Source organism: Callorhinus ursinus, unplaced genomic scaffold, assembly GCF_003265705.2.
Source record: "Callorhinus ursinus isolate GAN/ISIS: 27379988/994484 unplaced genomic scaffold, GSC_fseal_2.0 scaffold1, whole genome shotgun sequence".
In the NCBI taxonomy this organism is placed as follows: Eukaryota; Metazoa; Chordata; class Mammalia; order Carnivora; family Otariidae; genus Callorhinus; species Callorhinus ursinus.
This window is the reverse complement of record NW_027397063.1, coordinates 56,942,801-56,956,173: the sequence shown is the minus strand read 5'-3', so window position 1 is coordinate 56,956,173 and position 13,373 is coordinate 56,942,801. Positions and strand designations below refer to the sequence as shown.

Genomic DNA, 13,373 nt, shown 5'->3' with positions numbered 1-13,373 from the left:
GAAAAATGTCATTTGGGCCCTCTGCCCATTTTTTAATCAATGTATTTGTTTTTTTGGTGTTGAGTTGTATAAATTCTTTTTATGTTTTAGGAATTAACCCTTATCAGATTATATGATTTGTAAATATCTGCTCCCATTCAGTAGGTTGCCTTGTGATTTTGCTGATGGTTTCCTCCACTGTGCAAAAGCTTTTTATTTTGGTGTAGTTCTTATAGTCTAGTCTGCTTTTGTTTCCTTTGCCTTTGTGTGTAGTATAGGAAAGTGGTCCAGTCTCATTCTTTTGCATGTAGCTGCCCAGTTTTCCCAGCACCATTTCTTGAAGAGACTGTCTTTCTTTATTGTATGTTCTTGCCTACTCTGTCACAGATTAATTGACCATGTAAGTATGGGTTTATTTCTGAGTTTTCTATTCTGTTTCATTGATTCATGTGTCTATTTTTGTGTCAGTATCATACTGTTTTGATTACTGGAGTTTTGTAGCATATCTTGAAATTGGAATTTTGATACCTTTCAGTTTTTTCTTTCTCAAGTAGGTTTTGCTATTCAGAGTCTTTTGTGATTCCATGTAAGTTTTAGTATTATTTGTTCTAGTTCTGTGGAAAATGCCATTGGTATTTTGATTGGGATTGCTAATCTAATGATCTGTAGATTGTTCTGGGTGGTATGGACATTTTAACAATATTGGTTCTTCCAATCCATGAGCCTGGAATATCTTTCTACTTACTTGTGTCATCTTCAATTTCTTTCATCAGTGTTTTATAGTTTTTGGAGTACAGGTCTTTCACTTCCTTACTTAAGTTTATTCCTAGGTATTTTATTCTTTTTGTGTAATTGTAAATTGGATTGTTTTCTTAATTTCTCTTTCTGCTACTCCATTATTAGTGTATAGATACACAATAGATTTCTGTATACTAATTTTGTACCCTGCAACTTTACTGAATTCACTTATCAATTCCAGTAGTTTTTTGGAGTCTTTCAAGTATTCTATATATAGTATGACATCATCTGCAAATAGTGACAGTTTTACTTTTTCCTTACCGATTTGGACGCCTTTTCTTTTTTCTCATCTGACTGTGGCAGCTAGAATTTCTAGTACCATGTTGAATAAAAGCGGTATAAGCACAGACATCTTTCTCTTGTTCCTGATCTTAGAGGAAAAGCTCTGTTTTTCAACATTGAATATGGGCACTATTTGCTTTTAAGATAAGAACTGCCATGCTAAATGAAACCCATAATCCAATTCATTGACAATATACTAGCACTAAAGAACTTTTTGTAAGAAAATGTGTCTGTTCTCTACAGTAACTTTAAAAATTTATAAACATACTTCCTACAAGTCTATAATCCTTTACATGAGACAGTCCCTGCACTCTTATCCTCTTAAGATAAACAAAGAGAGAGCCTAGAGTAACTGAATAATCTGGTTTTTGTTTCTGATTCTTTAAAAAAAATTAATTTTAATTCATTTGGTACTTAAGTTTGTTAACATTTCAACCCTAACAAGGTCGCTTAAGTCTTCTGGTTTGCCTCCATTTCTATTCTTAAAGATGCCCACCCTCAACTGTCCATTTTGGTGACAGAAGCATGAAATCACTGTCAGATGCTTTATCCATAATAAGTTATCCTGCAGTGTCAACTGTACTACCTTTTGTTCTACCAGTCACAGTATAGAATGAGACAAGTCCACACATCTCACAGAATGTTTAAATGAATGAAAATTGCAGATATGTATAACTGTGATCATGGTCTTATGCCAAACTCAGTTACAAAACCTCCTAAATAAAATGATATGAAATTAGAAGAATGTGGAGACAATGGAAAACCTAAAGAAGAAATAATAGTCTGGGATACCTAGGCATTTGACCTCGTTCAGCTTTCTGGGGTCCTGGAAAGCCTAATTCTCCACAGTTCACATCTATGTTTCTTTCTTTCCTTTTTTTTTTTTTTGAGATTTATTTATTTATTTTACAGAGAGAGAGAGAGCGTGAGCAGGGGAAGGGGCAAAGGGAGAGAGAGAATCCTCAAGCTTTTTTTTTTTTTAATAAGTAAGAAATATAAAACAAAAAATACTGGATTTAATAATGGAAGAACAGAGCATTAAACTTAGCTATGCCTCCTACCAACTTGGAGACCTAAGGATACCACTTAAATTCTCTGGCCTCAGATGTCTTATTAGTAAAATAAAAATATTTACACTTTCTTTGCCTTCTTTACAGGACTGTTATGAAGGTCAAATGGGAGATCTTACAGATAAAGATCTCTACCTTTAAATTAACCACCTCGCTAGATTAACAAAAACTTCCCATTCTCTTTGTAAAACATAGATTGATATTAATGATTCCCTGAATACTTGATACTAGTAAACTCTAACTAGAATACTTATACTCTCCTACTCTGGCCTAATTGGGTGTAGGTCAGTTAACTATAGGGATGAATATATATCTATTTATCTAGATTTTATATATGTATATATACACACACACATGCATATATCTTGTGTATAGATAAGTATAAATATATACCTACATCTATACGTTTTATATATATGTGTGTATATATCTATACTTTATATATATATATATATATATATATATATATAGTTGAAACTTGAACATGGATATGAACTGCAATGAGTCCACTGATGCTTGGAATTTTTTTCAATAAATATAGTATAGTACTATAAATGTATTTCTTCTTATAATTTTCTTAATAACATTTTCTTTTCTCTAGCTTACTTTATTGTAAGAATATAGTATATAATATATATAAAATACGAACTATGTGTTAATCCGCTGTTTATGTTATCAGTAAGACTTCCAGTCAACAGTAGATTATTTATAGTTAAGTTTTGGAGGAGTCAAAGTTTTCAGGAAGTTAAGCTTTTGGAGAGTCGAATATATAGAGATATTTGATCATGTGGGGGTTTGTACCCCTAACCCCACCTTGTTCAAGGGTCAACTATATATTCATCATATGTATAAACTAAGTGTCACCTGCTTCAAAAGCATATAAGTTCTTATTCTACTTTAAATAAATTAAAACCATAACGAATTTGGGATGGTTTGTGGAAGAAAAGTACACACAGAACTCCAGTTATAGAACCAATGCTCAAAAAAAAAATCTTGTTCATTTAACAAGTGATTTGTAAGTTGATGTATATTTACATATTTTTATTTAAAATAAAATGTTTAAGACCTATATATTTATTAATAACTTTCTGCTTTAATTTCATTTCAATTAATTAACCAACCATGTATATATTGTTTCATTGATGACAATATAACAATAGTGACAGAAAAATAAATTTTCTAATCACAATAAGGTGTTAACTTAACTCTATAGGAACATGCCAGGTGCTATAGGAAAACAGAAGAAGGGGAAAAAACTAACTCTGCTTTGGGCAGGAAAAGAGGAAGGCAGTGGGCAGAGTTGGTTTCATGGAAGTAGTATTTTACTATGAGATAAAAAGTAACTGGGGAGGAGGCACCTGGGTAGCATAGTCAGTTAAGCGTCCAACTCTTGATTTCAGCTCAGGTCATGGTCTCAGGGTCCTGGGATCGAGTCCCTCCTTGGGTTCCATTCAGCAGGGAATCTGCTTGAGGTTTCTCTCCCTCTCCCTCTCCCTCCCCAGCCCCTGCCCCCTTTGCCCTATCTCTCTCTCAAATAACTAAATAAATCTTAAAAAAAAAAAAAGTAACTGGGAATTCTCCAATTTTACTAAAGCTGGAAAGGATATTGTGATTAGAAGCAATATATTGAGAAAAGGTATTCAGATATGAAAATACAGTGCTTTCAGGTAATGCAATATGCTTAGGAAATCACAGAAATGAGGATGGAAAGGTAAACAGGAATCCCATCTAAAGGGAACTATATATAGATCAAGTTAAGCAGTTTGACATTTATTGTATAGAGCAGTAGTTTCAAATTGCGTTTCATAGAATTCAAGTTCAGAAAAGGCACTTCTTGTATTTCACAAATATCTGAACAAATGGGCATTCAAATGTATACATACTGAACTGAGATTGCAGTAAACCAATGTATTAACTTTTTTGCTAACCTTGAACCAAAGTTTCTTCTACCATTTCTGTGTTTTTGAACTTCTTATACATTTGTGACCGATTATAAAGGTTGTAGCTTTATACTTTTACTTTTTTAAGGCCAGAAAAAGTCCTACCACCTGCCAGGGATAATATTATACAACAAAAAACAAATAAAAAAAAAACAAGTTTTTTGTAATAGCTGTATAACTTATTATAATTTATTTTTTAAATGTATGCCAATAAAGTACATTTGTTTTAATAGATGTTATTTACAGGGTTTCACATTAGACTTTTGTTTATAGAGCATCAGTGCTCTAGGGAAACCAACAGAATTTTTAGCAGGGAAATGACATAATGAACATTATAGTTCAGAAATAACCATTATTATAACATAACAAAATCAACTGAAATAGGGTAAAACAAGAGGTAAGAAGATCAGGTAGGAAGTGATTCAAGTGACTAATCATGAAAATACGAGGGTGCCTGGGTGGCTCAGGTGGTTAAGTGACTGCCTTCGGCTCAGGTCATGATCCTGGAGTTCCAGGATCGAGTCCCGCATCGGGCTCCCTGCTCAGCAGGGAGTCTGCTTCTCCCTCTGACCCTCCCTCCTCTCATGTGCTCTCTCTCTCTCTCATTCTCTCTCTCAAATAAATAAATAAATAAAATCTTTAAAAAAAAAGAAAATACGATAGAATGAACAGGTACTAGAGATGGCAAAAAGGGAATAAATTTCAGAAATACTAAGGAAATGGAATAGATAGGATTTGATGGCCGATCAGAAAATAAAGAGGAGGATGGTTTTCAAAAGAGAAGATTACAGATTTGTACTTTAATTTTGGCCATGTGGAAAAGGTACAAGTACCCAAAAGGTGCCAACTGCTTAGTACTCAGAATAGAATGTTCTTTGCACATTTAATCAGTGAGTCCAAATGAAGTCCCCATTTTAGTAACAGTTCTAATTTTGAAACATCCTTAATCCATTTTTATATATTTTATTATAGTCCAGGTAACCTAAAGTACAATCATAAAATTACTTTTTAAAATTAACTATATTGCTATCCAAAGATGCCATAATACTTTCCCCATTTAGTAACAGTTCAATACTATTAGTGTTCCACTTATATAGCTATCTATCCTTCTAATTTCCTTGAAAGTATAATCTTGTTACCTATATTATTATAGCCCACTGCTTGTAGTCATTCCACCAAGAGCAAGGTGATTTTTAAAACTTTAAGAATATAAAAATAAACAATTTATTGCCTTTTCCAATTTATACATCGCCTTCACCTAATTGTCTTGTTTGATCTTCCCAACAACTTTAAGTCAGAAGAGCAGAAATACTTATTACCATACTACAGATGGGAAAATCAAGGTTCAAGGCAGATAAAAGGCTTGCCCGAGATACGTGGCTGGCAAGTGACAGAACTTTAAATAAGATACAATCTGATTCCTAGGCCAGTGTTCTTCCTACCATGCCATATGTTTTTGAATTAATACATATTTAACTTCTGGCACTTTTCATGTCTATTTCCTATCTGAATAAATGGGAAGATAACTATATATCCCATTTTCCTCTCTTGCATTCACCCATTTCCCCTGAAATTTTTAAATTAAAACCTTCTCTACCAGGTTCAAAACCTCAACAGTCCAATGCCACTCTGTTTCAGAGGTCTTTTTTATATCAATTTTATCTTGACAAAAACTCTCCTGCCTCACATTTATCAACTGAGAATTTGGAAATTTTTTCAGAATCTTGGAATGGAAACAGTAATATGTCAAAGATTAGATAATCAGGGCATTATTCCCCTGACTAGCAGTTCAAATTTGACCCCTAAGATCCTTTTACATATTTGTCTCATGACCAATATTAAGCCCCTAATCTGACAAAATATCTATTATTTCAGATTGAGAATGAAATTATATACAACTTTGTATACAAAATTTTGTGCATACAAACCTCACAGGGGTAGAATTATATCTTTTAATCTGACCTAATTCTAAATAAACTCACTTTTGCGTAAACAGATTTAATGTTTTATAATGACCTTACTGGGAATGGAGACTAAGACAATAATTGAAACTTATCTCATTATATAGAAGTTATTTACTACAAAAATAATTTTAATAATTTCAAAACAATTCTTTTGAAGTACCAAAAAATTTAATAATTTCTGTGATTTCAGAAATTTATGATTTGTTCTTATGTATTCAAATATTTTAAAACTATATTCAATCTGTATCATATGAATGACTTAGTAGCTTTTTAAATTGTACATGGTAGGTCAAAAACACATTCCTAGGCTACCCCCCCAAAAAAGAAACAATAAAAATTATAAACTATGTCAGAAAAATATAACAATATCTATATATTAACAAAACATTTGTTTTGTAAATTCTCACCTCTCCCCATCAGAAACTCTTTCTTTTGCTTATTCATTAGAAGCTGAACATTAAAGCATAATTACCTGAAATGTTTCCTCACTAAACCAGAAAACAGGCTATTTTTTAAGTTCTTACGAGAATTAAATCCATGGCATTTTTTATTAAGAATCTGGGGGTGTTTTTCTACAGAATTTTAAACAATGAATGTAAAACAATACCATTAGATCTTTTAAAATGGATGTATTCCTTTAGCTATTATCTATTTACTTGTAGCAACATCTTAATAGGTTTAATCATTTTATACTGCACAGTGACATAAAATAATAGTTTCACTGAATGTCAACAAGGAATTAACCAGAATGATTTTTTCCTTCAGTTTCCTACTTATACATAAATATTACATTAAAAATTTTGTCCACAATTTGGACCTTAACATTGTCTTGCAAATCCTACCTTCTATGTTTGCTTATTTCCATTTTAAACGACCATAGCTTCTTAAATTGATGTTGAAATCAATGACTAGAATATCTTTATTAATTCAAACATCTATCTATAGAGTTCTCTGCCCAGGACTGTCTACTGCTGGCATCTCAACAATTTCCAGTCCCTAGTGTGGGTGTTGCTGTTGTTAATTCTTCTTTCCTCACAACAGTAAAATAAAGAAATAATAGGCTTTAAGCCAATTCAGAACTTACCTTGCAAATCTGGAAATACTCTGAAGTCAGGGTTTCCTGAATCTCCTCTTTGAGAACCCCTGCAGTCCCTCCTGGATGTATGGAACCACTTGCAGCCCCACCACCACTGTTACTGCCACTGCTGCTACCACTGCCAGGGGAGGAGGCAGTTAAGCCATCCAAAACTTTTCGGAAATTAAACTTCTTCATTTTAAAAAAACTGTTGAGAAATTCAAAGGAAAGGGTGACTTAACACATGAGCTTATACCTGGGTAAAAGTGTTTAGCTTTTTACTAGTCAAGGCAGTAGCCAGTCCTCATTTTACGAGCATCGGCTATAAATGACAAAAAAAAGAGAGAGAAAGTCATACTTCATTTTGTCAAATTTTAGTCCAAGAAAAGAACATCCTTTAAAAAGAAATAATAAAATATAACTCTAAAAGCAACAGTATTTCCTCCTCATACATCAAATTTTCAAGGGCTTTATCCCCAGCTGTAGCTACGCTTTATCAGCACTGGGGTAAAAATAAAAGGCAGTGTCATCATCGTCATTAGCATTATATCATCATTATTATTATTATACAATCAGGCCGGAGTCCAACAGACCAAGACTCTCTCTCTTAAGGGCGGGCTTTCCTTCTAAAGGTTCAGCTCAGAATATTTTCAGAAAAACGATGTTGGGGTTGTGCGGTGGGAGAGCCGGTATTTACTCTACTACCACCATCTGGGCTCTCCCCCCATCATCTTCAACGCTCCCTTTTTTTTTTCAGTAGGTAATGAGGGGTAGGCCTTTTTCCATTCCCCACCCCCAACAGCCGGACCCCAAAACATCTGCGGGTGACCCAACAGCAAGAGCCGACGGGAGGGGCGAGCGGCGGCGCCGGCTGCCTCCGCTTCTCCCTCCGCCCCCCCTTCCCTCCCAGCGTCTCCAGCCCTCCTCCCTCTTCTCCCACCCTCCACCCACCCCCTCACCCCCCACCCCGCTCTGCCCGCAGCCGCCGCCGCACTCGCCCGCCCGTCCGCTCTCCCCGCAGCACCGCGGCGGCTCTTGGGGGACGTGAGGAAGTGGCGGCGACAGCTGCAGCCCGAGTCCCGCCTCAGCTTGCTGGGCGCGCGGAGCCGCCGCTCCCGCGGTGCCTCCCCGGGCCGAGCGCCTAGGCACCTAGCACACACAAACACCCTCACACAGACATTAGCGCGCCCAGCCGGAGCACACCCAACCCTCACACAGAAATTGGCACGCGGGCGCTCACGCTCATGAACACACACACAGGTGTGAGGGAGCCGCTGCTAGACGGCGGCGGCGGCGTCCCAGAGGGATGACTATCTGACTCCCGCCCTAGGCACCTTCCTCGGCCACCACTAGCTGCCAGCCAGACCGAGAAGCTGAAGGTGCGGAGGGAGGCTGGCTCGCAGGCGTCACTCGCGCCCGACTGCCGCCGCTTCTCCCGTCCCTCTGGTCGTGGCACCCGGCGCTCTCCGAGGTCCTAACCAGGCAGGCAGGCTCGAAGGAAGGCTCCGCCCTCCCGCCGTGGGATGCAAGCCCCGCCCCCTGAAACGCCCCCTCGTTCGCCCCGCCCCCTCCACTTCGGGCCTCGCGGCGCCGGAGAAAGAGGCGGAGAGCTCCGGGACGTCAAAGGGCGGGAGTAGCCTCGGCTCCAATCCTAGGCCCCATAGGGCCAAGTTCCGTGGTCGCGAGGCGCGGAAGAAATTTGGGGATAGGCCGAAGGAAAAGGCAATGAAAGGGGGAGGGGAGAATTTAGAAAGGTAGGTGTAGTATTTGATTGACGGCGAGACTGGCCAGTATGCTGGGGGGCCGTGTTTTGGGGGCTGTAATTGGCGCTACCTGTTGAAGGACGGAAGTGTGAATCAATAGAATGCGTGGAAACGTGCAAACTTGGGCGCCCTGAGTCCGAGGCTGCTGGAAGGGTTTCCCTAGGTCTGACCCAGGATGATATTGTGAACTGGGCAGGTGATTTTGCAATTTATCACCTCTACTCGCTCTCCAGGTGCATCTGTTGGGCTTCCTTCACTGTCCTGCCACTTGCATAATTGCTTAACCTCTGCCAGAGAGAATTGTATTTCAGTAGACTTTTGGAATATTTAGCCTTTCAGATCCTAAGGAATCGATTGCTTACCTTGTTCCCTCTAATACGTAGAATTACCCCTTCCCCCTATTTTCACATAAACAATTTTTTTAAAGAAACATTTCTCTAAGTAAACCGTGTCAGTAATATATTTTAAGCTTTTTCTATGAGTCACAATCATTTTGAAAGATGCACTATTTGGTGCAGGATTAGAAAACGTAACAGCATCAGGATGGGAAAATTTGGTTCTGTGCTCTGACTTGATACTGAACTGTGGAAAATTTAGACCTTGATACCTATGTCTGTGAAAATGAAGAGAGCAGCTCAGGGGGCCATAGCTACCTTTAGACTTCAATCTGGGCAACACAAAAGAGCTCATTAGTAATCATCTCATATTGTCGTACATTTTAGAGATCTTCCAGGATGGAATTCTTTTCTTTTTTTTTTTTCTGGGGGAGGAAGAGGGTGGGATGAAAGGAAAGACCTGAAAGAAATGATTTGTCCAAGGTCACATAGCAAGGAAATAGAGATGGATTAGAGACCAGTTTTTCAGATCCTCAGATCAATGCTCACCTTCTCCTTTTGAATTTTTCAGTACTTAATGTCTATTTTACTCTTTTTGAAACCTTTCAAAGACCCCCAATTGCCACAGCTAGACAATAACACTTTTGAAGGCAGGCATGGAATTATATATTTCTTCTGTCTTGTCTAGCACCAATGTTTCACCTATAAGAGGCACTTAAAGGATTTTGAACAGTTGGTTTGTTAATGGTTATTAGTAAAAGATTTAAGAGATGATACCCAATTATATCCTACCCTATTTGGGAGGGGTAAAAATAAGGGTGGAAACAAAGGCCATGTCTGATGAAAACTAGATCTTGGTAGGGTTCCTCATTCTATATTGGATTCCTAACAATATGTACCTTTGTCTTTACTCTCTTTTTCTACTTTTTTTCTTCTTTTCTTCCTGGCCCATTTCACCTCCAAGCATAGGTGCCTATTAAGGCTAAAGAGTTTGCTCTTCTCTTTTTCTTTAACTCTTTGAGAAGTAGCATTATTGTCTAAAATAATGGATTTAGATGCCCTCCATCCCTTCATCAGAAAGTCTATTGACAACTCTTTAATTTTCAAACAAATGAAAATAAGCCTACAGCAAGTGATGGTTTGGTCTTTTGATGAGAGTGAAGAAGATATCCTGATTCAGCAAAAGGAGATGTAATGTTTACAAGAAAACCCCATAAACCACTTGTCACTAACACTGTACTATCTTAGCAACTAGGTGGTGGTTTTATTCTAAAAACTGGGGAGAAACAGAACAAAAGACACAAAAGAGATTGACAAAGACTCTGTTTTAAGAGCCAACAGGGAATTCATTGGCCTCCTTGAGTTAAAAAGAGGTGACAGAGTAGATACTCCTTCAGATGGGACAACAAATAGGAATGGGAAGTGAAAGAAAAGCCAAGTCAAAATATATAAGTGTTTCTTTTTTTTTATTATGGTATGTTAATCACCATACATTACATCATTAGTTTTTGATGTAGCGTTCCATGATTCATTGTTTGCGTATAACACCCAGTGCTCCATGCAGTATGTGCCCTCTTTAATACCCATCACCAGGCTAACCCATCCCCCCACCCCCCTCCCCTCTAGAACCCTCAGTTTGTTTCTCAGAGTCCATAGTCTCTCATGGTTCATCTCTCCCTCCGATTTCCCCCTCCTTCATTTTTCCCTTCCTGCTATCTTCTTCTTTTTTTTTTTTTAACATACAATGTATTATTAAAGGGGAGGGGGGTGGGGGGATGGGTTAACTTGGTGATGGGTATTAAAGAGGGCACGTTCTGCGTGGAGCACTGGGTATTATGCACAAACAATGAATCATGGAACACTACATCAAAAACTAATGATGTAGGGGCGCCTGGGTGGCTCAGATGGTTAAGCGTCTGCCTTCGGCTCGGGTCAAGATCCCAGGGTCCTGGAATCAAGTCCTGCGTCGGGCTCCCTGCTCAGTGGGGAGCCTGCTTCTCTCTCTCTCTCTCTCTCTCTCTCTCTCTCTCTCTCTCTCTCTGTCTATCATGAATAAATAAATAAAATCTTAAAAACAAAAACAAAAACAAAAACTAATGATGTAATGTATGGTGATTAACATAACAATAAAAAATTTAAAGAGAAAAAAAATACAACGTATTATTTGTTTCAGAGGTACAAGTCTGTGATTCAACAGTCTTACACAATTCACAGCGCTAACAAATATTACAAGCCTAAAAAAATATCACTAGAATGCTGAGATTGTGGACTCTTTGGGATTATTTTAAATATCTTTTTTCTTTCACAGTAGATAGCACAGTGCTTTGAACATAGTAAGTGCCCAGTAAATATTAATTTAAATAAATGACAGTAAGTAAAATTTTAACATAATTGCAATCTCATAGAGTGGGAAACTGTGGACAGAAGATATTGTAATGCCAATTCACAAAATGTGAGCAAGGGATAGAAATGAGCAAAAGTGTATTATGTATGTGAGAAGACATCACAAACAATTATAGCTTGAAAATTTTATGGGATGAGAGAAGCACAATGACGTAGCTATGGAAGAAAATTCCATCCTTAATTAATTAAAGAGAAATAAGATGTTATCCTATAAATCATATGATAAAGGGAATGACACCAGACCATGAAATATTCCATAAAAAATGATGTAGAGAACTTTAGAATTGGTCCAGATAATAATAAAAAAGAACTTTGTTTATTCTACTACAATCTAGAAAAATTCATTATGAGGAGTTTCTGATAAACCATAATATCTTCCTAAAACGGCAAGTATGAAGACTGTACAAAAGAAAAATAGTCCAAGCTTGGTCCTTGGAGCAAAATCATCAAATCATTTAAATAAATCTAATACACTGGCAGGATTTTTAGAATATATGTTAAAAATATATTACAACTCACTTTGAGGGTTTGTGATCTTGGATTCAAGCCAACAATGAAGCTAATAGAAGCTGATTTTCCACATCCTCAAAATAATTAAGTAATTGTCGAAAGTATGTATATGTATGGCACTTCACACAGAGAAGATTTGCTAAACTGATTAAGCTTAGAGAAAACTAAGCCAGATTGACAAAACACATGTAAATGGTTTTATACATTTATCTTTGTACATAAAGATAATTAGTTCTACCAGTTACTAAGCACCTATCTATCAGATATTATACTATGAAATTTATAAACATCTCTTTTAATTTGATCCTTATTATAACTCTATGAGACAGGTGTTGTTTCATTTTATAGGTAAGGAAATTTGAGACTCTGAAACATATGAGAAATTCATTCAAAGTCACCTAGGTGGATAACCCGGTCTTCAAATTCAAGGCTATCTGACTTCTAAGATTATACTCTTAATCACTGCCCAATTACTAATTAGAGGATTAAATAGGAATTGGAATAGGAAAACAGTAAGTGTTAATTCTTCTGAAATGGTGAATATATGTGTATTAGTTTGCCATGACTGCCATAACAAAGTACTACAGACCAGGTGGCTTAAACAACAGAAACTAATTTTCTCACAGTTCAGAAGACTGGAAGTCCAAGATCAAAGTGTCAGCAGGTTTGGCTTATTCTGAGGGCTCTCTCTTTGGCTTGTATATGACATCTTTCTTACTGTGTTCTTATATGGTTTTTCTTCTCTGCACATTCCTGGTATCTTTGTGTGTCCAAATTTCCTCTTCTTATAAAGACATCGGTCATACTGAATTAAGGCCAATCCTAATGGCCTCATTTTAACTTAATTACCTCTTAAAAGCCCTATCTCCAAATAAAGTCACATCCTGAAGTATTGGGGGGAGGGACACAATGCAGTCCATAACAATATGACAATCAAATTCAGCATTCTTTGAAGAGAGCACCTACTATGAGCTGGAAATGTGTAAACAATTTTACATTTAGTTTTTCATTTAATCCTCACAACAATCAGGTATGGTAGCTATTGATCAACCCAATTAATGGGTGAGAAAATGAAAGCAAAGAAAGTTTAAATAATATGTTCAATATCATACATCTGGTAGGTTTTGAAATAGGAATGTGAACTTACATAAATCGTATCCCAAAGCTATTTCCTCATGCTGTTAGTGTGAAACCAAAAAATCCCATTATATAGATATTTGATATTAGAAAGGGAAATTACAAAATTTAAATATT

General features: G+C 36.8%; 1 protein-coding gene across 8 annotated transcripts in view; it reads right to left on the bottom strand.

The window, feature by feature from the left end:
* The window catches only part of STXBP5L (syntaxin binding protein 5L), a 404,049-nt gene extending 395,486 nt beyond the window's left edge, over positions 1-8,563 (bottom strand). For 5 of the 8 annotated variants that reach the window (XM_073894165.1, XM_073894180.1, XM_025868870.2 and 2 more), the window contains exons 1-2: positions 7,806-7,825; positions 7,118-7,316 (exon numbers count right to left, since the gene is read on the bottom strand). In XM_073894165.1, coding sequence (XP_073750266.1) covers positions 7,118-7,316; positions 7,806-7,819 — 213 coding nt within the window. In that variant the 5' untranslated portion in view covers positions 7,820-7,825. Of the gene's footprint in view, positions 1-7,117; positions 7,317-7,805; positions 7,826-8,348 lie in introns of those variants that run through there. The other 3 variants (XM_073894175.1, XM_073894170.1, XM_073894178.1) reach the window with 3 other exon arrangements.
* Between the last annotated feature and the right edge of the window lie 4,810 nt (positions 8,564-13,373).